This window comes from Salvia splendens, chromosome 19, assembly GCF_004379255.2.
Source record: "Salvia splendens isolate huo1 chromosome 19, SspV2, whole genome shotgun sequence".
NCBI lineage: Eukaryota > Viridiplantae > Streptophyta > Magnoliopsida > Lamiales > Lamiaceae > Salvia > Salvia splendens.
Genome location: NC_056050.1, coordinates 6470878 through 6495115, shown reverse-complemented (window position 1 = coordinate 6495115; position 24238 = coordinate 6470878). Strand labels below are relative to the sequence as shown.

The window sequence follows — 24238 nt, the reverse complement described above, 5'->3', positions numbered from 1 at the left end:
TTAATCTTTTGGTTGTTTAGGACGCTTCCATTTATTAATGAAATTGATAATACGTTAGAGTTTCAATGTAGTAAAGTATTTGCAATAATTCTATTCCAAAGTAACTTTATTGTGTGTGCTGTTGACAATTTTTTATGCACAAACAAAATTTTATACATGGTCTACTTATATTTGTCAAACACTTGAGAAGAATGATATGTAAGTTTCTCTTTGAGCCAATTCAGGGGTCTATTAAATTAATACGCATAATACATTGACGTACGTTGAATTTGGATAAAAGGGCAATGAACTTGTTTAGGTAGGTAGAAATAATTTTGCAAAAACATTTTGTAGAAAAAAATAAAAAAAATGAGGGAAGTACATAGACTAGACATGGCATAACATAATAATAATTGAAATAGTGATCTGGCATGTTGAGCACGTCTAGTACATGCAGGTAGAGAAGAATGAATGAAATGAAACATTGGATTAAATTGATTGAGCACACTCCAACCTAATTAAAAAATAAATGTGGAAATTACTAGTATTTAAAGATGTGGGAAGAGTGAAGAGAGAAAACATCAATTCAATTCAATCTGAAAAAACATTTGATTTCAATTGAATATATGATGGATATGAAAAAGATAGTAGTAATTGGTTTGAGTTTGATGTTAGTAGCAATGTTGCAAATGATTGTTGTTGGTGCTGGTGGGGGAAAGTGGGACCTTTTACGGTCGAACATCGGGGTGTCTGCGATGCACATGCAACTCCTTAACAACGATCGTGTGGTGATCTTCGACCTGACTGATTTCGGAGCCTCAAACATTTCCCTGCCAAACAACCGGTGTCGCGACAACCCAAAGGATTTGGCACTCCAACACGATTGCACAGCGCATTCTGTTGAGTACAACGTGGCTTCCAACTCAATCCGGCCGTTGTTCGTGTACAGCAACACGTGGTGCTCTTCTGGAGCCGCCATGCTTGATGGTTCTCTAATGCAGACGGGAGGATTCAACGATGGTTATAATACCGTTCGAGTGTTCAAACCGTGCAATGATAATTCTTGTGATTGGCAGGAATTTAGCAATGTCCTCACTCATAGAAGATGGTATGCCTCCAATCATATTTTACCTGATGGAAGGCAGATCATTTTTGGTGGACGCGACCGCTTCTCGTACGAGTTTTACCCGAAAACATCTGGAGCTGATCTAGCTGTTGAGTTGTCTTTCCTCAAGGACACCCGAGATCCGACCATTGAAAACAATCTCTACCCCTTTGTTTTCTTGAACGTGGATGGGAATATGTTTGTCTTCACCAACAATCGAGCTATCATGTTCGACTATGTAAGGAGAGTGGTGGTCAGAACTTACCCTACCATCCCGGGTGGAGATCCCAGGAACTATCCTAGTTCGGGTTCTGCAGTTCTGCTTCCGTTGCGGATATCCTCAGGAGCAGTAGTAGCGGAAGTATTGGTGTGCGGGGGAGCACCAAAAGGATCCTTTACAAGTGCAAATAACGGCAACTTTGTAACGGCCCTTAATACATGTGGGAGGATCCGAATAAACGATCCAAATCCACAGTGGCTCATGGAGACAATGCCTCTCGCCAGAGTCATGGGTGACATGGTGCTTCTCCCCAATGGAAATGTCTTGATTATTAACGGGGCCGCTGCTGGTACAGCTGGCTGGGGTATAGCGCGTAATCCTGTGCTTACACCCCTCGTTTATCGTCCCAATAATCAGGCCGGCTCCAGGTTTGAGGCACAGAACGCCACTTCTATACCTCGGATGTACCACTCCAATGCAATATTGCTTCGCGATGGACGTGTTCTTGTTAGTGGAAGCAATCCAAATGCTTATTACACATTTACAGGGGTGCTCTATCCCACAGACCTCACAATGCAAGCTTATTCCCCAGAATACTTAGATCCACAGTTTGCACCTCTTCGTTCCAACATCGTTTCACCGGCTTCGCATTCTCAGCTTGGCTATGGACAACTACTCACCATTAATTTCACCCTTCCTCAACCCACAATCAATGCTACTACTCTTACTATCTCAATCGTCGCACCTCCCTTCACCACACACTCATTTTCCATGAATCAAAGACTTCTCCTTCTTACCACTTCTAATGTCACATCTTTGGGAGGATCCAATTATCAACTTCGTGTCTCCACTCCCAATTCTAAAATTCTTGCTCCTCCAGGATATTATCTTCTCTTTCTTGTGTATCAACAAGTTCCAAGTCCTGGCATTTGGGTCCAATTCAAGTAGGAGGACTACTTATTTTCCTTCTTATTAGTTTTGTTAGTTTATTTTGTATCCCCTCTCTTTCTCTCCCTCTCTCTCTTTAAGGAGGGAAAACCAGAGATATGTGTAATTTCAATTTCATTTTAAAATACGCTCTCCTTTCCTTGAGAGTACGTAAACAATGATATATATACATCTTCACTATTTTTACTTAGAATATGCATGCCTATTGTTATTGTTATATTTGAATGTATATCGCTCTAAAAAGTTTGTAGACCGTTCATGTGAAACAAAGCTCCCAACATTCCTCAAATACGCATCAATCATCATTCCTAAAGCTAATTCAAAATTAGATTTAACAAACCAATTGAAGCCTCATTACGTAACCCTATAAACTTGTTGCTCAAAAGATTTCGGAAAGAAAGATAAAGATACACATCGTGACTTTTGAGAAGACTGTGTCTTATCATAGACGTTAGAAACACAATGTCTGAGGAAATATACAATTAATAAAGAAGAGAGAAGATATTCAAAGTTGTCCAAAATCTTAATTAAGTGAATAAACCCCAAATAAAAGTAATAATTAAAGTCAAACTATACAAGAATATATAGAGAAGCTAGTAAGAGAAAGAATAATTATGCTATTATTTCTCAATGATTTATCATCTACGTGATCACCTTTAAAAAGGAAATATAAACCCTAGAAAGAACTAATAAAATACTCCATGATTTGATTGCAAAAGATATGCATTGGTATGAGGTGATCTCTATTTGTTGACGGAATCTTGATACCTCATTGGCTTTGTGATCTTGCTATTATACTTGGATCTTGTTGGACCGAAAGTATCGCTGCAGCTAGGCTGATCAGAAAAGGTGTTCGATCAGCTGGTGTCTACGACACGGAAACAACTTCACTTAAGAACTCTCCAGAGGTCTAGAAGCGCGTCTCCACTCTCTCAACAATACACTGTAAAATTCGATACTGAAATGAATTACATATCTCTCCACTTGCCTACTTTCTTCTCCAGCTCCAGTTGTTAGCTAACCGATTCTCAACCGTTTGTTGACGTTAAATATTAGGCAGTTGCAGCAGTTCTCAAATTCTTGGAATCATGCTTTTCCTTACATGTATAAAATCTTCTTCAATGAAGGCCCTTGGCAGAATGCCGTTCCTACACTACTCAAAAAACTCACTCTACTCAAACTGACAAACGGCAAAGGAAGAAAGGAATTTGGGGTAAAAGCTTGATTCATTCTCATTACCACCGTATAGGTTAAATAGGAGTTTACAAGGTCTTGTATATGGTAACTAAATCATTCTATTCTATACATGATATGTAATTGATTCTTAATTTATTCTTTCCTTGCTTAATCAAATCTTCTCTTTTATTCTAACACTCCCCCTCAAATTGAGTAGTGGGATCCCCAATACTCAATTTTTCAAGAACATCTTCAAGACTCCTCGAGCTAACCGCCTTGGTTAGTATATCTGCCAGTTGATCTTCCGAACGCACAAATGGGAACTCGACCACTCCATCTTCAATCTTCTCCTTGATGAAGTGTCTATCCACCTCAACGTGCTTTGTTCGGTCATGTTGTACGGGATTTTCTGAAATGCTTATCGCGGCTTTATTATCGCAGTACAATTGACTCTTACTTGGAATAGAATCAATCTCTATAATCAATTTCCTTAGCCACATGATCTCAGTCAGACCACTTTTAGTTCCTCTAAATTCTGCCACTGCACTAGACAAGGCTACCACCTTCTGCTTCTTGCTTTTCCACGTTACCAAGTTACCTCCAACGAATGTGAAGTAGCCTGAGGTCGATCTTCTATCCACTGGGTTACCTGCCCAATCTGCATCAGTATACCCATGGATTTCTAAGCTCCATTTTTCTTGAACAATATTCCATGTCCAACGGTTCCCTTCAAATATCGAACTATCCTCAGTGCAGCCTCTAAATGTTCAGCCTGGGGTTGGTGCATAAATTGACTTACCACTCCTACCGCATAAGCAATATCAGGTCTAGTGTGAGATAAAAAGATGAGTCTCCCAACTAACCGCTGATAACGCCCTCGATCTGCTGCCTCAGCTCCATCTTGTATCTTCAAGCCATGATTTTGCACAATCGGGGTCTCGGCTGGTTTACACTCTAGTAGGCCTGTCTCTGCTAGGATGTCCAAGATATATTTCTTCTGCCTCAAAAATACCCCTCGCGGTGATCGAAGGACTTCAATCCCCAAAAAATACTTAAGGTCACCTAGATCCTTCATCTCGAATTCCTTGAAAAGCTTCTCCCTCAAACTCTTAATTTCCTCTACATCATCGCCTGTAATAATCATGTCATCAACATACACAATTAAACAGGTAGTCTTTCCTTCGTGCCGTTTCAGGAACAATGTATGATCTGAATTGCTCTGTCTATATCCATAGCTCTTCATTGCGTCAGCGAATCTACCAAACCAGACTCTCGGTGACTGCTTCAGTCCATATAGAGTTTTCCTCAACCTGCATCCTTCACCTACCTTGAACTCGTCAGAGAAGCCCGGTGGTGCCTCCATGTATATTTCTTTCTATAACTCGCCATGAAGGAAGGCGTTTGTGACGTCGAACTGGTATAGTGGCCAATCTCGATTGGCGGCAATGGAAATTAGTACCCGGACCGTATCCATCTTGGCTACTGGAGAAAAGGTTTCTGAGTAGTCTATTCCATAAGTCTGAGTGTACCCTTTAGCCACCAGTCGAGCTTTATACCGCTCGATGCTTCCATCCGGTCTCCGCTTAATGGTGAACGCCCACCTACACCCAACTGGTTTCTTTCCTTCGGGTAGTATACACTTGTCCCAAGTGTGGTTGCGCATTAAAGCATCTATCTCCTTCTTCATGGCCTCTCTCCAATGTTGGTTCCTCATTGCCTCGTCCGCCGACTGTGGGATCTCTTCCTCATCGTAGAGTGCTTCCTCAAACGCCTGAGCCATCTCGGTGAGGTGACCTTTGGCGAGATTAGCCATAGAGTATCTTGCCTTTCTGTTGATTCTCTCTGGGCTGTACCTCTTCGGTGGTACTCCCCTGTTTGTCCTTAGAGGTAGGATATATCTCCCAGTGTCAGGATCAATTCCCTCAATGTCATCTATCTCACCTTCTTCAGGGCTAACATTAGACTCCCCCTGAGTCTTATCAACAACATTAGATTCAATAATCTCATTGACAGGAGCAAGAGTACTTACATCCGATATCAAGAGCGGAGAGTCGTTACTAGGACTTGTGTCACCTGCTGCTTCAGTCTGTACAACGTCAGAGACTTGCCCAGCGGAGTTGCGTACTGCTTCCTCTGGTAGGTCCGCCTCTGGTACACTTGGCATTGACACCCAGCTTAGTGGGTCACTAACGTCTTTCCTAGTGTCACTCTCCCCCTGACCGCTAAGATGGGTATAGAAGTACTCAGTTTCAAGAAAATCACAATTCATGGTCGTGTACATACGATTAGACTTAGGATCAAAGCATCTGTAGCCCTTTTGATTTACCCTGTAGCCAACAAATACACATTTAATGGCGCAAGGGGATAACTTTGTTCGTTCATGTTTTGGTATATGGGCAAAGACTGAGCATCCAAAGACACGGGGTTCTAGTGAAAGATGTTGGGGAATAGTTGTTTGTAGGGCTAGGGTATCGATTGGTGTTTGGAATTTTAGTATATGGGTGGGTAGCCGATTTAGAAGGTAAGCGGAAGTGGCAAGGGCTTCAGGCCAGAATGTTTTTGGAACTTGTGATTCTATGAGCATGGCTCGGGTCATTTCTAGTAGGATTCTATTTTTTCTCTCGGCTACCCCATTCTGTTCTGGAGTGTGGGCACAGGTGGTTTGGTGTATCATTCCTTTTTCTAGGGTGAACTGTTTCATTTTGGTATTGACAAACTCTCCCCTATTATCGGATCGAAGGGTTTTTATGGGTTTTGGTATTGTGTTTGAACAAGGTTATAAAAGTGGACAAAGTGTTCAAAAACTTCAGACTTATGCTTCATAAAATATACCCACGTCATACGGGTGCAATCATCAACAAAGATAAGAAAATATCTAAAGCCTTGTCCCCCAACTACTGGTGCGGGTCCCCAAACATCAGAATGTATTAAATAAAAAATGGTTTCAGTACGAGAATTGCTCAAAGGATAAGAGTTTCTATGGCTTTTAGCCAAAACACAAGTCTCACACTACATGCTCGACTTTGGAATAATATTAGGAAATAACTTTTTTAAATAACCCGGAGAAGGATGTCCTTAGCATCGGTGCCAAAGCCAAGCTTCCCTATCAGCAGTCCCGTGAGTTAGCATGGCAGCTCCTTTTTGGGCTATCTCATCCACGTAGTACAGCCCGTTACTTTCAGTGTCACGCCCAATAATCTCTCCGGTCCTAATATCCTGTAATAGACAGAAGTTTGGTTGCATCAGCAATGTACAATTTAATTCTCGTGTCACATGACTAATTGACAATAATTTATGGGAGAGTGAAGGAACATGCAAACAATTAGATAGTTCTAAAGTTGGAGAAATCTTCACAGTCCCTGCCCCCTTTACAGCCGTAAACTCTCCACTAGCAGTCTGAATATGAGAAAAATGAGGTTTATGGAGTTTAGTAATATCTGACTCATCATACGTCATCGTATCAGTAGCCCCGCAATAAAAAATCCACCTATTAATTTTTTCCGATCCTGTAGACACGGCACATGCTGTCCCAAAATTTTCTAGGACTTGAAAACGATTTTCACATTTAATTGGGTCTGATTTGTATTTCTCAACACATCTGGGGGTGACTTTAAAATTTCGGGAAACTTTTGGGGCAAAATTAAGAGAAAGATTGGCATGGGGTAATTTTTCAGAATATAAGAAATATGGAGGGTTAGGTTGCAAACCTAACCCTAATACATGGTTACCTCCCACCGCCTCCGTCATTTCTCCTTCCTCTGATCGGATCGGTCCAGCAGCGAACTGTGCGATCCCGGCCATCTTCGGTGGTGCTCTGATCAGCTGCTCGTTGCCCCGAGCGTGCGCGGCCACATCACAGTTGCCCTCGGCGGTGGCGAGATTAGCTCCTCCTCCATCCGCTCCAACAGCCGCGGCGGCGTGGCCCTTGCTCCATGGTGGTCGAGCGGCCGCCGGTTTGTGCTTCGACTCCTACCATTCCGGGTATCCCACCAATTCGAAGCATTGTTCTCTTGTGTGCTTCTGTTTTCCACAGTTTGTGCATACCAATTTGGACCGATCTTCATCTGTTCTTCGTTCATCGGATGGTCGCTGGTTCCACCCTCCGTTCCTGCTATCGCCGCCGCGGCGTGGGGCATTGGAGTGATTTGGCCTTCGCGCCGTGAACAGCCCTACTCCGATCCCATCTCCTGGGGCTTTTCCGTCTGCAGGGCGGAGAATCTCCGATCGGATGTCCTCCCGCTTCACTACGTTGTATGCTTGTTCGGCCGAGGGGAGTGGTTCCATCTTTAACACTTCTCTCTTTACTAACTCATACTTCTCATCCAATGTCGTAAGGAATTGATAGAGCCGATTTTGTTCTGTCTCTTCATTGTAGATTTGGATATCCTCTGAACATTTCATCCGGTTAGGCCGCTTCTGGTCAATTGCGGTCCAGATCTCGTTGAGGTTATTCCATACTTCCTCCAACGTTGTGTTCCCCTGTTTTAACGTGCTCGCCCTCCGGTGGAGATCGTATGTTTGCAACGAATCTCCCCCGCTCTTGTATGTTACAGCCAGGCTGTCCCATATGTGTTTTGCCGTTGGTTGTTGAGCAACTCGGCTGACCAACTTGGTTTCGATGTTTTGAACAAGCCACGTAAATACACAATGGTCGGCTTCTTGCCACTGTGTAAACGTCGGGTCTGTTCTCGGCGGGGGGGATGGGACTCCAGTGATGTGAGATACCATCCCCCTTCCGCTTATTGCGTTATGCATCAGGATGGACCATACCGGATAATTGTCGCCGTTGAGTTTAAATCCTACCGTCAGTGGCTGAGAGTCGGTTTTGTATATGGTTTTCTCTGGTTTGGTTTCATTGATTTCTGGTGGTTGGTTATGCATAAGGCTTTTACGCATAAAATTTGAAAAGAGGCGTGCAAACTCATCCGCTTCGGATGTGTTCGGGCCGCCGGTTGTTCCTTTTTCGGTTTCTGACATCTCTCTGTCACAGGTTCACAGTCAAGGGTTGAGAAAGGGTTATGAGCGATGATGATATTGATTCTGAGCTCCCAGAATCGTCGCCCGCTCTGATGCCATGACAAACGGCAAAGGAAGAAAGGAATTTGTGGTAAAAGCTTGATTCATTCTCATTACCACCGTATAGGTTAAATAGGAGTTCACAAAGTCTTGTATATGGTAACTAAATCATTCTATTCTATACATGATATGTAATTGATTCTTAATTTATTCTTTCCTTGCTTAATCAAATCTTCTCCTTTATTCTAACAAAACAACAATGTGTTAAGAAGTCTCCTCCTTAATCGTCTGATTACACGCAACCAAGAAACCGTAATCGTAGTCGTCGAACGCCCAAGAGGTTTGGGTCAGCGAAGACGTCGGTCGAAGGGGGTGCTGGGCGCGAGAGAGGTTCTCGTCGGCAGCATTGATGATAGTTTCTTGTAGCACACGATAATGAGCCAATTGAATAATTTTCATAGATGAATCGATTAATGACATAGCGGCTCATTTTATACTAAAACCCTAGGGTTGATTCGACCTAACCTATACTTTCGGGAAAGAACCAACTAAGAAAACCCGAACGGGGCTTATAATTCACCCGACTCAATTACAATAAAAATAATAATAATAGTTCCGGGAATAAAGTCGACAAAACATAAATTAAGAAAATACTACTAACTAACTCATCGCTGCTCAGTGGTTCACTTCACGAACCTCTGCGGCGGCTTGATTCGTTCCCTCGGCCTCAGCGTTCTTGGCGTCGGGGCTAGCTTCTCCTTCTGTCGTTGCGGAGGGATTGTTTCAGGGTGAGTCGTCGGCTCCTCTACCTCGGATGGGTCGATGTCGCTGTCGTGGTTGGCACTCGTATCAACTCCCCCGGGCTTAACAACATCCTTGACCTCAAGGTGGAGGTTGGGAAAACGCCTGCGAATGACGTCCAGCGGCTCCCACGACGGGGAGTCCGAACCATCCGCGCCAAAACATGCTCCACAGCCTTGCCATCATGCAACATCACTCGAGAATCAACAAAAGCAACCGGTTGCATGATGGGTCGATCCCCCACAAATTCTTCGGCTGCGGTACGTGTAAAATCGACTCCTCCCCTACCACAAACTCCCGATGGAGGCTGGCGTGAAAAACGTCATGGATTCGGTTCCCCTCCGGAAGGCGCAGGCGGTACGCCACCGGACCTACGCGCTGCAAAACTTTGAAAGGGGCATAGTACCATCTGGCCAGCTTGGCCGATAATGGTTTGGCCACCGAATGCTGACGGTACGGCTGAAGTTTCAGCCACACCATATCCCCATACCATCCAATGATAATTCAAACTTATGACATTTTTCATGTCACCAACAATAACTACTCAATAATGTACTAACACCCCGAATTTAGGGACCATGACTTAAAAAGAAGGCTAACAACGGATATTTTCAACAAAGAATTTAGGTAGATAAAAGGGTAATGAACTAGATTAGGTAGAAATAATGTTGGACAAATTCGAGTAGAAAAATAATTTCTAAATTCAAGTCAAATAGAGAAAAATAATTTCTTAATTCAAGAATAATTGATAGATTTGTTTACCTTATATGCAAAAATAAGATGTACGTATCTCATTCCAATTGTAACAAGACTTGTCTGTCAATCTTAACATCTTAACAAGTAACAGAAAATAATTTTACTTGACTAAGTCATGATTCGGAGGATAAAGGGATATGAGTTTTGAAATTCCAATAGCTAGGTAATTCCTTAACCAAACATTGTAAGAAAGTATGTACATTGTATCAATAATAATCATGATCGGTTATTAAAAATTTCCAACTAATTAAAGTCATCAAAATCTATTTTGCAGCTCAAGAAAACAATAAAATCACTTCAAATAACGAATCCGGACACAAAAATTGAAACGCAATTACCCGCGTTGGGAAATTTTAAAAATAAGAACAATTTATGACGTAAAAGAAAACGTTCCTAAATTAAGGACAAATTAAATTAATCTTTTGGTTGTTTAGGACGCTTCCATTTATTAATGAAATTGATAATACGTTAGAGTTTCAATGTAGTAAAGTATTTGCAATAATTCTATTCCAAAGTAACCTTATTGTGTGTGCTGTTGACAATTTTTTATGCACAAACAAAATTTTATACATGGTCTACTTATATTTGTCAAACACTTGAGAAGAATGATATGTAAGTTTCTCTTTGAGCCAATTCAGGGGTCTATTAAATTAATACGCATAATACATTGACGTACGTTGAATTTGGATAAAAGGGCAATGAACTTGTTTAGGTAGGTAGAAATAATTTTGCAAAAACATTTTGTAGAAAAAAATAAAAAAATGAGGGAAGTATATAGACTAGACATGGCATAACATAATAATAATTGAAATAGTGATCTGGCATGTTGAGCACGTCTAGTACATGCAGGTAGAGAAGAATGAATGAAATGAAACATTGGATTAAATTGATTGAGCACACTCCAACCTAATTAAAAAATAAATGTGGAAATTACTAGTATTTAAAGATGTGGGAAGAGTGAAGAGAGAAAACATCAATTCAATTCAATCTGAAAAAACATTTGATTTCAATTGAATATATGATGGATATGAAAAAGATAGTAGTAATTGGTTTGAGTTTGATGTTAGTAGCAATGTTGCAAATGATTGTTGTTGGTGCTGGTGGGGGAAAGTGGGACCTTTTACGGTCGAACATCGGGGTGTCTGCGATGCACATGCAACTCCTGAACAACGATCGTGTGGTGATCTTCGACCTGACTGATTTCGGAGCCTCAAACATTTCCCTGCCAAACAACCGGTGTCGCGACAACCCAAAGGATTTGACACTCCAACACGATTGCACAGCGCATTCTGTTGAGTACAACGTGGCTTCCAACTCAATCCGACCCTTGTTCGTGTACAGCAACACGTGGTGCTCTTCTGGAGCCGCCATGCCTGATGGTTCTCTAATGCAGACGGGAGGATTCAACGATGGTTATAATACCGTTCGAGTGTTCAAACCGTGCAATGATAATTCTTGTGATTGGCAGGAATTTAGCAATGTCCTCACTCATAGAAGATGGTATGCCTCCAATCATATTTTACCTGATGGAAGGCAGATCATTTTTGGTGGACGCGACCGCTTCTCGTACGAGTTTTACCCGAAAACATCTGGAGCTGATCTAGCTGTTGAGTTGTCTTTCCTCAAGGACACCCGAGATCCGACCATTGAAAACAATCTCTACCCCTTTGTTTTCTTGAACGTGGATGGGAATATGTTTGTCTTCACCAACAATCGAGCTATCATGTTCGACTATGTAAGGAGAGTGGTGGTCAGAACTTACCCTACCATCCCGGGTGGAGATCCCAGGAACTATCCTAGTTCGGGTTCTGCAGTTCTGCTTCCGTTGCGGATATCCTCAGGAGCAGTAGTAGCGGAAGTATTGGTGTGCGGGGGAGCACCAAAAGGATCCTTTACAAGTGCAAATAACGGCAACTTTGTAACGGCCCTTAATACATGTGGGAGGATCCGAATAAACGATCCAAATCCACAGTGGCTCATGGAGACAATGCCTCTCGCCAGAGTCATGGGTGACATGGTGCTTCTCCCCAATGGAAATGTCTTGATTATTAACGGGGCCGCTGCTGGTACAGCTGGCTGGGGTATAGCGCGTAATCCTGTGCTTACACCCCTCGTTTATCGTCCCAATAATCAGGCCGGCTCCAGGTTTGAGGCACAGAACGCCACTTCTATACCTCGGATGTACCACTCCAATGCAATATTGCTTCGCGATGGACGTGTTCTTGTTAGTGGAAGCAATCCAAATGCTTATTACACATTTACAGGGGTGCTCTATCCCACAGACCTCACAATGCAAGCTTATTCCCCAGAATACTTAGATCCACAGTTTGCACCTCTTCGTTCCAACATCGTTTCACCGGCTTCGCATTCTCAGCTTGGCTATGGACAACTACTCACCATTAATTTCACCCTTCCTCAACCCACAATCAATGCTACTACTCTTACTATCTCAATCGTCGCACCTCCCTTCACCACACACTCATTTTCCATGAATCAAAGACTTCTCCTTCTTACCACTTCTAATGTCACATCTTTGGGAGGATCCAATTATCAACTTCGTGTCTCCACTCCCAATTCTAAAATTCTTGCTCCTCCAGGATATTATCTTCTCTTTCTTGTGTATCAACAAGTTCCAAGTCCTGGCATTTGGGTCCAATTCAAGTAGGAGGACTACTTATTTTCCTTCTTATTAGTTTTGTTAGTTTATTTTGTATCCCCTCTCTTTCTCTCCCTCTCTCTCTTTAAGGAGGGAAAACCAGAGATATGTGTAATTTCAATTTCATTTTAAAATACGCTCTCCTTTCCTTGAGAGTACGTAAACAATGATATATATACATCTTCACTATTTTTACTTAGAATATGCATGCCTATTGTTATTGTTATATTTGAATGTATATCGCTCTAAAAAGTTTGTAGATCGTTCATGTGAAACAAAGCTCCCAACATTCCTCAAATACGCATCATGGATTCAGTTCCCCTCCGGAAATCGACTCCTCCCCTGCCACAAACTCCTCCCCTCCCGAAGGAAAGCCGTTTATTGGCAGAATCCCTTATTCTATGTTGTGCGAGTTCTAGATTATTGCGCAGCTCGCGAATGAGAGTCCCTCGATGGCGAATCAGGTCAGCCACCTTCGGAGGGGTGGCGGACGATGGGGGTGACGCCACTAAGAGTGGTGGCTGACGGCCATAAAGCGCCTTGAAGGGCGACGTTCCAAGTGCGGCGTGGTGGAAACAATTAAGCGATAGCTCCGCCCAAGGAAACAGAATACACCACTTGGAAGGACGGTCAGCCGCGAATGCCCGCAAATATTGCTCCAAACCCCTATTTCGAACCTCTGTCTGCGGGTGATAGGCTGTGGGAAAATGGAGTTTGGTACCACTGAGGCGTAGCATTTCTTCCCACGTGGCATTCAAGAAGACCGAGTCCCTATCCAAAATTAGCGTCTTAGGAAATCCATGGTGACAGACCACTGTGTTAACAAATAAGTGTGTCATCTGCAAGGCATCGAATTTGGTAGGCAATGGGGCAAAATGAGCATACTTGGAGAGGCAGTCCACCACCACCATGATTGTTGTGTACCCTCAAGAGGGAGGGAGACCCGTAATGAAATCCATTTAGACGTCTTCCCACACTTGCGAAGGAACCAGTAGTGGCTGCAGCAACCCTGCAGGTTTTTGAGTCGAATACTTAGTCGACTGACACATTGCACAAGAATCAACAAATTTCCTCACATCCTTGCCCATGTTCGGCTAATAAAATCCCGCTGATAACAGGCGAAAAGTCCTCTCGTGTCCGGGATGGCCAGCAATCGGCGTGCAGTGGTGTTCCGTCAATAGAGGTTGTTTGAGCTTGGAGTTGCTGCTGAGGAGGATCTCAACAATACACTGTAAAATTCGATACCGAAATGAATTACATATCTCTCCACTTGCCTACTTTCTTCTCCAGCTCCAGTTGTTAGCTAACCGATTCTCAACCGTTTGTATTCGTGAGAGTGGGAAGTCATACAAGGAAATGAGATATTCAAATGATGGATCACAAGGCTACTTAGATCCTAAATGCATTAGTGTGCTCAACAGCCTACAATGAGCTCATTAACATTTCAACAGCACCAGCATCCGAGTCAACTTGAGGAAGGGAATTAAATGTCTTAGAGCATATGCAATAAGAAATGAACCTGTCTATCATCTCTGGAAGACAATTTTATAAATGTGAGCGTGATCTAACTTTACAGGGAGAGACTATGCCCTTTGGATATTAATTCCTCCAACTTATTCTCCAGTTGAGAATTGGAGAGTTGGTCATCCTCACTCATCATCCCTTCTATCATCAGTGTTATTTCACCCTTTGGTTGATGGGTTGAGAATGCTTCATTCGCTTCCCCAAGAGTACCCCTCCAGAACTAGGGTTTCTCCAATCCTAATCAATCAAGCAAAATTAATTTAAATACTCCGTATAAATTATCACGGGCCTTGGGATATCCCAAAATCCTATCCATCCAGTAAACAATGGATTAGCCTAAGAAAATGATATTTATTGAGTTAAGTGGAGAGAATAAAATATGAGAGAGAATAAAGTAGGAGAGAGTAAAGTATTGTACTTTTGCTAAAAAAGAAATCAATCACTTGAGTTGGGACAACCCAAAATGGAAAGTTGATCACTTGAGATGGGACAAAGGGAGTATATATTAGGGCTACAGGCGAGGTTTGCTAAATATGGATGTTTCATAGCATATGGTGAGCCTCGTAAAACCATAAAAGTAAACTTTACAAGCACATATCATAGACATTATCACTACCAGTTAATTCCTATCTCTCTTTCATACGTACAAACTGATCAAGCAAAGAAAAAGAATATAACATCAAACCACTAAATGTAAAACTTACTTCTTCATGTAGTTTGGTCATCTCTCGAGCAATAACACAACGCCTGAGAAAAGTTTGCAACAATTGGAAAACAATGATGCAGGTGCATGGCTTAAATTTAGTGACGAGAGATACACATTTTTATGCGACAAAATATGAAGAGAAAAGGGAATAGACCACATTTCATGTATATGAAGTACAATATCAGCTATCAAGAAGTGAAAGAATATTATTTTCTTTATCTGATTAGCATATTTTTACAAATAAAACAAATAAGAACCAAGAATTTACTGTCATTTGAATTGACAATTGAACCCATATTTTCCAACTCAAAATCATACACCAAAGATATCATCACAAGGGTCGTGTGTTACACATAAAATTTAGATCTAGAAATTAATTTTATTTTAGCAAATTGGTTTGAAATCCTTGAAGATACTAAGTTACAAATCCACAGCTTCTATCATGTGGTGTGCATATTATCTAAAGTTCTTTAAAACATGTCAAAGAATATGTCATCAAAAGAAGGAAAATATGATAAAAGGAAGCATGAGAGCAAGAGCCCTTGTAGTTATTTGCATAGAAAATTTTACAGTCAAACTTGCCAAATTTGTATTTAAGGTAGAACAGCAGAATCACAAAAATCTACAATATATATGTTTATACATTAAAACTGAAAGAAAGAATCAATGGAATTCATCCTGGGGTACCTAGTTCAAAGGGCAGTAATGTGAACCTCATACATTAATTAAAACAAAAAAACTGAATACCTATAATTGCTCTCCAAATGAGAGGGAGCAGTGGAAGGAATTACCTTGAGTTTCCAAAGATCGAAGACGACTCCTCTAGGAACTGACAGAGCTTATGAGGAGGGACAAAAACACCTGTGTGGTTGCACTATTGGCAGAAACCATGAGCCTCTCTCTTCTTGTAGTGGCATGTTTAGGGAGATATCCGACTGCAGCATAATTTTGCCTCATAAGACAATATGTCATGAGTTGCAAAATGTATGATTTATCATGTATTCATGTGATTACCTAATGTGAACTCGTTAGTTGGCAAACCAGACGCAGAAAGAGCTGCTACCACAGCAGATGGACCTGGGACAGGAATGACAGGTATGTTTTTGTCTACACACAACTTGGCCTGGATCCATCACAAAATTAATACAAGTCAGTAGAATCTGAAAAATATCCGTATATAAATATGCGGATAGATAGATGTACCACAATATTACTTACGCAGGTAGACCATGTGTTAACTGTAAATTATTAGATAAGACAGCATGCAAACATTTAACTTACCAGCTCCATACCAGGATCACTGATTCCAGGCATCCCAGCATCACTAATCAGTGCGACAATTTCTCCACCTAGTAATCTCTTCAGCACAACTTGTTCTCGTTGAGACTCATTGAATTTGTGATAGCTTAACTGACTATCTAAATCTTAGATGAGCAAGACCTCCTTCCAAAAATACAAATATGAATTTATGTATATTCTTAAGCGCATAAATAGAATTTAAAACTGTCTTACAAGTGGAGTTCTGATTTTATAGTACATAAGCAACTTTCCTGAATGCCTTGTATCCTCTGAAAGTATGACATCAGCAGATTTCAGAACTTTAAAGGCTCTACAACAATTGAAACACAAAAGTATATTGAGAACCGGGGAAAGAAAATCAAAAGGAAAACTCCAGCAACATTTACAGGCTGATTGACCTTAAAGTTATCTTCAAGATTCCCGATTGGCGTGCCAACAAGATACAATCCTAGCTTTAAAGGACCCTACAAATTTAAGTTGGAAAGAACACCATTTACAATTAAAGGAAGCATAATGCCTTAAAATAAAATGAAACTACTGAGAATAAAAAAAGTAGCATTCTTCAATGTGATTGTAATGACTTCACATGAGTACACAAATTGTAGGTTGGGAAAGACAAGGTTACGGGCAAAGAAAATTAGAAAATGACTAACCCATCACTGTATATCTAGGCTTTACATTTGGGCCTGAACTACGGAGAATGGAGATTTGGTCCAACCCAATCAGGAAAAAAAAAGTCTAACCCCTCCAAAGTTCACATGGACGGGTTTGAGGGAGGGTGTTAGCTAATTAAACAAAAATAAATATGACAATATCCCATATCGATGTAAAGAGTAAACTAAAACCACTATATAAGACACATTGGCCACTCCTATCACCAATTGATTTTTAGAATGGAACCCTATGGATTTCTATCAATTTTAGTTTGATTCGATCTATGTTATATTCTGTCTTTTTCATACATTCTCCTATTCGTTCCGGCCAACCACCACCTTCAGATTGAACAATATTCATACACTGACAATTCTATGTATGAACGATAGTTGCAAAGCTAGAATTAGAGAAGGCGAATGAGTCCTCAGCAACTACAATGCAAAAATTGTGTGAGGAGATGCGGGTTTAAGGTGATTTTCAAGATATTCCCACGCGAATAGAACCCATGCTTTCACCCAGCCCCAACATCCGCGCCCCGGCTTCCAACAACACTTCAGTTCCTTCAAGTCCCTCATCATCATTACTGGCGTTCAAACCAACCAGACCATAGCTACCTCTTCAACCATTCAACCTCCGATGTCATTGTATCATGTCTCTTGCCATCTATCTACCCTGTTGTTTTGAATGTTGTTTCAAATTCTCCATGCGTTGCATAATTGCACATGCTTTCATACAGCCCTGATGATTCGCCCACAAAATCTCAGCCTCCACTGCCACGATCCATGCCTCTTCTACTGCAATGTTTTTTCTCCACTATATTCCCTACAGCAGCCCTTGGCCCTTGCTATATGGATCGCCGCATGGCTTCACAACTATCGGTTTACAGAGCCGTGTTGCTTGCACGTTTTTTCACTCATTCTTCATTTTGTTTTTCAGTGATGCTATATATTAACTCATATTACCAGTAATTGCTACGCCCTCCTCGGAGGTGTGGCCCTCTGCATAGGTCGTTTAGAATCTGAAAAATATCCGTATATAAATATGCGGATAGATAGATGTACCACAATATTACTTACGCAGGTAGACCATGTGTTAACTGTAAATTATCAGATAAGACAGCATGCAAACATTTAACTTACCAGCTCCATACCAGGATCACTGATTCCAGGCATCCCAGCATCACTAATCAGTGCGACAATTTCTCCACCTAGTAATCTCTTCAGCACAACTTGTTCTCGTTGCGACTCATTGAATTTGTGATAGCTTAACTGACTATCTAAATCTTAGATGAGCAAGACCTCCTTCCAAAAATACAAATATGAATTTATGTATATTCTTAAGCGCATAAATAGAATTTAAAACTGTCTTACAAGTGGAGTTCTGATTTTATAGTACATAAGCAACTTTCCTGAATGCCTTGTATCCTCTGAAAGTATGACATCAGCAGATTTCAGAACTTTAAAGGCTCTACAACAATTGAAACACAAAAGTATATTGAGAACCGGGGAAAGAAAATCAAAAGGAAAACTCCAGCAACATTTACAGGCTGATTGACCTTAAAGTTATCTTCAAGATTCCCGATTGGCGTGCCAACAAGATACAATCCTAGCTTTAAAGGACCCTACAAATTTAAGTTGGAAAGAACACCATTTACAATTAAAGGAAGCATAATGCCTTAAAATAAAATGAAACTACTGAGAATAAAACAAGTAGCATTCTTCAATGTGATTGTAATGACTTCACATGAGTACACAAATTGTAGGTTGGGAAAGACAAGGTTACGGGCAAAGAAAATTAGAAAATGACTAACCCATCACTGTATATCTAGGCTTTACATTTGGGCCTGAACTACGGAGAATGGAGATTTGGTCCAACCCAATCAGGAAAAAAAAGTCTAACCCCTCCAAAGTTCACATGGACGGGTTTGAGGGAGGGTGTTAGCAAATGAAACAAAAATAAATATGACAATATCCCATATCGATGTAAAGAGTAAACTAAAACCACTATATAAGACACATTGGCCACTCCTCCTATCACCAATTGATTTTTAGAATGGAACCCTATGGATTTCTATCAATTTTAGTTTGATTCGATCTATGTTATATTCTGTCTTTTTCATACATTCTCCTATTCGTTCCGGCCAACCACCACCTTCAGATTGAACAGTATTCATACACTGACAATTCTATGTGTGAACGATAGTTGCAAAGCTAGAATTAGAGAAGGCGAATGAGTCCTCAGCAACTACAATGCAAAAATTGTGTGAGGAGATGCGGGTTTAAGGTGATTTTCAAGATATTCCCACGCGAATAGAACCCATGCTTTCACCCAGCCCCAACATCCGCGCCCCGGCTTCCAACAACACTTCAGTTCCTTCAAGTCCCTCATCATCATTACTGGCGTTCAAACCAACCAGACCATAGCTACCTCTTCAACCATTCAACCTCCGATGTCATTGTATCATGTCTCTTGCCATCTATCTACCCTGTTGTTTTGAATGTTGTTTCAAATTCTCCATGCGTTGCATAATTGCACATGCTTTCATACAGCCCTGATGATTCGCCCACAAAATCTCAGCCTCCACTGCCACGATCCATGCCTCTTCTACTGCAATGTTTTTTCTCCACTATATTCCCTACAGCAGCCCTTGGCCCTTGCTATATGGATCGCCGCATGGCTTCACAACTATCGGTTTACAGAGCCGTGTTGCTTGCACGTTTTTTCACTCATTCTTCATTTTGTTTTTCAGTGATGCTATATATTAACTCATATTACCAGTAATTGCTACGCCCTCCTCGGAGGTGTGGCCCTCTGCATAGGTCGTTTAGAATCTGAAAAATATCCGTATATAAATATGCGGATAGATAGATGTACCACAATATTACTTACGCAGGTAGACCATGTGTTAACTGTAAATTATCAGATAAGACAGCATGCAAACATTTAACTTACCAGCTCCATACCAGGATCACTGATTCCAGGCATCCCAGCATCACTAATCAGTGCGACAATTTCTCCACCTAGTAATCTCTTCAGCACAACTTGTTCTCGTTGCGACTCATTGAATTTGTGATAGCTTAACTGACTATCTAAATCTTAGATGAGCAAGACCTCCTTCCAAAAATACAAATATGAATTTATGTATATTCTTAAGCGCATAAATAGAATTTAAAACTGTCTTACAAGTGGAGTTCTGATTTTATAGTACATAAGCAACTTTCCTGAATGCCTTGTATCCTCTGAAAGTATGACATCAGCAGATTTCAGAACTTTAAAGGCTCTACAACAATTGAAACACAAAAGTATATTGAGAACCGGGGAAAGAAAATCAAAAGGAAAACTCCAGCAACATTTACAGGCTGATTGACCTTAAAGTTATCTTCAAGATTCCCGATTGGCGTGCCAACAAGATACAATCCTAGCTTTAAAGGACCCTACAAATTTAAGTTGGAAAGAACACCATTTACAATTAAAGGAAGCATAATGCCTTAAAATAAAATGAAACTACTGAGAATAAAACAAGTAGCATTCTTCAATGTGATTGTAATGACTTCACATGAGTACACAAATTGTAGGTTGGGAAAGACAAGGTTACGGGCAAAGAAAATTAGAAAATGACTAACCCATCACTGTATATCTAGGCTTTACATTTGGGCCTGAACTACGGAGAATGGAGATTTGGTCCAACCCAATCAGGAAAAAAAAGTCTAACCCCTCCAAAGTTCACATGGACGGGTTTGAGGGAGGGTGTTAGCAAATGAAACAAAAATAAATATGACAATATCCCATATCGATGTAAAGAGTAAACTAAAACCACTATATAAGACACATTGGCCACTCCTCCTATCACCAATTGATTTTTAGAATGGAACCCTATGGATTTCTATCAATTTTAGTTTGATTCGATCTATGTTATATTCTGTCTTTTTCATACATTCTCCTATTCCTTCCGGCCAACCACCACCTTCAGATTGAACAGTATTCATACACTGACAATTCTATGTGTGAACGATAGTTGCAAAGCTAGAATTAGAGAAGGCGAATGAGTCCTCAGCAACTACAATGCAAAAATTGTGTGAGGAGATGCGGGTTTAAGGTGATTTTCAAGATATTCCCACGCGAATAGAACCCATGCTTTCACCCAGCCCCAACATCCGCGCCCCGGCTTCCAACAACACTTCAGTTCCTTCAAGTCCCTCATCATCATTACTGGCGTTCAAACCAACCAGACCATAGCTACCTCTTCAACCATTCAACCTCCGATGTCATTGTATCATGTCTCTTGCCATCTATCTACCCTGTTGTTTTGAATGTTGTTTCAAATTCTCCATGCGTTGCATAATTGCACATGCTTTCATACAGCCCTGATGATTCGCCCACAAAATCTCAGCCTCCACTGCCACGATCCATGCCTCTTCTACTGCAATGTTTTTTCTCCACTATATTCCCTACAGCAGCCCTTGGCCCTTGCTATATGGATCGCCGCATGGCTTCACAACTATCGGTTTACAGAGCCGTGTTGCTTGCACGTTTTTTCACTCATTCTTCATTTTGTTTTTCAGTGATGCTATATATTAACTCATATTACCAGTAATTGCTACGCCCTCCTCGGAGGTGTGGCCCTCTGCATAGGTCGTTTAGAATCTGAAAAATATCCGTATATAAATATGCGGATAGATAGATGTACCACAATATTACTTACGCAGGTAGACCATGTGTTAACTGTAAATTATCAGATAAGACAGCATGCAAACATTTAACTTACCAGCTCCATACCAGGATCACTGATTCCAGGCATCCCAGCATCACTAATCAGTGCGACAATTTCTCCACCTAGTAATCTCTTCAGCACAACTTGTTCTCGTTGCGACTCATTGAATTTGTGATAGCTTAACTGACTATCTAAATCTTAGATGAGCAAGACCTCCTTCCAAAAATACAAATATGAATTTATGTATATTCTTAAGCGCATAAATAGAATTTAAAACTGTCTTACAAGTGGAGTTCTGATTTTATAGTACATAAGCAACTTTCCTGAATGCCTTGTATCCTCTGAAAGTATGACATCAGCAGATTTCAGAACTTTAAAGGCTCTACAACAATTGAAACACAAAAGTATATTGAGAACCGGGGAAAGAAAATCAAAAGGAAAACTCCAGCAACATTTACAGGCTGATTGACCTTAAAGTTATCTTCAAGATTCCCGATTGGCGTGCCAACAAGATACAATCCTAGCTTTAAAGGACCCTACAAATTTAAGTTGGAAAGAACACCATTTACAATTAAAGGAAGCATAATGCCTTAAAATAAAATGAAACTACTGAGAATAAAACAAGTAGCATTCTTCAATGTGATTGTAATGACTTCACATGAGTACACAAATTGTAGGTTGGGAAAGACAAGGTTACGGGCAAAGAAAATTAGAAAATGACTAACCCATCACTGTATATCTAGGCTTTACATTTGGGCCTGAACTACGGAGAATGGAGATTTGGTCCAACCCAATCAGGAAAAAAAAGTCTAACCCCTCCAAAGTTCACATGGACGGGTTTGAGGGAGGGTGTTAGCAAATGAAACAAAAATAAATATGACAATATCCCATATCGATGTAAAGAGTAAACTAAAACCACTATATAAGACACATTGGCCACTCCTCCTATCACCAATTGATTTTTAGAATGGAACCCTATGGATTTCTATCAATTTTAGTTTGATTCGATCTATGTTATATTCTGTCTTTTTCATACATTCTCCTATTCCTTCCGGCCAACCACCACCTTCAGATTGAACAGTATTCATACACTGACAATTCTATGTGTGAACGATAGTTGCAAAGCTAGAATTAGAGAAGGCGAATGAGTCCTCAGCAACTACAATGCAAAAATTGTGTGAGGAGATGCGGGTTTAAGGTGATTTTCAAGATATTCCCACGCGAATAGAACCCATGCTTTCACCCAGCCCCAACATCCGCGCCCCGGCTTCCAACAACACTTCAGTTCCTTCAAGTCCCTCATCATCATTACTGGCGTTCAAACCAACCAGACCATAGCTACCTCTTCAACCATTCAACCTCCGATGTCATTGTATCATGTCTCTTGCCATCTATCTACCCTGTTGTTTTGAATGTTGTTTCAAATTCTCCATGCGTTGCATAATTGCACATGCTTTCATACAGCCCTGATGATTCGCCCACAAAATCTCAGCCTCCACTGCCACGATCCATGCCTCTTCTACTGCAATGTTTTTTCTCCACTATATTCCCTACAGCAGCCCTTGGCCCTTGCTATATGGATCGCCGCATGGCTTCACAACTATCGGTTTACAGAGCCGTGTTGCTTGCACGTTTTTTCACTCATTCTTCATTTTGTTTTTCAGTGATGCTATATATTAACTCATATTACCAGTAATTGCTACGCCCTCCTCGGAGGTGTGGCCCTCTGCATAGGTCGTTTATCATTTATTACATACTTTCTAGTTCAGTTTATCAATTAGTTTGATTTGTTCTGTCTTATCTACCATGGTGCCTATTTCCTGCCATCTCCTATTTGTTCCAGACTTCCAGCAAACAGCAGCCTAGCTTTTAACAGGCAATGTTAAATCTAAAATCATACCAAGTCTAGATACAAATAAATCAAGTATCGGTAGTTTGAATGCTCTTACATATACAAGCCAAGAGAGCACAAATGCATAATATATCAACGATTATAAGTTAACACGGAGTAATTGATTTGTAACAAGGAATTCGTGCAGTAGAATACAGAATGATAGTAATTGATTTCATCTCTATCATCTATTCATGAGGCCGAGTATTAAAAAGTGAGCTAATAATCCAACTACATGAATAAATTATATCGATAGGATTAAATCTCCAGTAAAGTTTACAGATTACTAATAGAATGTGAGAAGAAACGAACAAGTAGAGACTTAAAAAACAGTTCACTTACTTGTTTAGAGGGGAAATCGTCCGCGAGGTCAGACGACGGGGAAGGTTGATGATTACAGGTTGAGAAGGAAAGGGCGGAAGTGATGGTCTGACTATGTGCAGAGGCGGATAATCGAAAATGATTTGAAGGAAACAAAAGGATTGGACAGTACCACAGAAACGCCGGTCGCCGTAGATGAATTGCGAAAGGCACTGCCATTGAGTGGCAAAGGCGAAGCAGCTTCATGTATGGGCCATTTTTACCATTTTTTCTACTTCGAAAATTTTCAAAATCTTCGATAACCCTCACCAGCCGTCACCAAATTAATGATGTTAAAGATTGAATCTTTGAAAATTAAATGATGGGGAGGGCTGAAATAACATGAGAACAAAAAGTTACATAGGAAAACAAATAACAATGGCTGCTGCAGCGCGAGGAAGAGGACAATTTTAATCAAATTAATATAATATTATTA

General features: G+C 40.8%; 2 protein-coding genes and 1 long non-coding RNA gene across 3 annotated transcripts; 2 read left to right on the top strand and 1 right to left on the bottom strand.

Moving 5' to 3' along the window:
* The first annotated feature begins 671 nt into the window (after positions 1-671).
* LOC121779483 (aldehyde oxidase GLOX1-like) lies at positions 672-2252 on the top strand. Its single transcript, XM_042176812.1, has one exon. The coding sequence runs from the start codon at positions 735-737 to the stop codon at positions 2250-2252; it is 1518 nt and encodes a 505-aa protein (XP_042032746.1). The 5' UTR covers positions 672-734.
* Positions 2253-11052: 8800 nt separating this feature from the next.
* On the top strand, positions 11053-12666 carry LOC121779484 (aldehyde oxidase GLOX-like). The gene has a single exon (XM_042176813.1). It carries the CDS (start codon positions 11062-11064, stop codon positions 12664-12666), a length of 1605 nt encoding a protein of 534 aa, XP_042032747.1. The 5' UTR covers positions 11053-11061.
* A 1653-nt stretch (positions 12667-14319) lies between these two features.
* LOC121779915 lies at positions 14320-16010 on the bottom strand. The gene is made up of 4 exons (XR_006045961.1): positions 15902-16010; positions 15679-15822; positions 14886-14928; positions 14320-14418 (listed from the first exon to the last, which is right to left on the bottom strand). It is a non-coding gene; the product is annotated as an uncharacterized LOC121779915 (long non-coding RNA).
* Positions 16011-24238: the final 8228 nt, after the last annotated feature.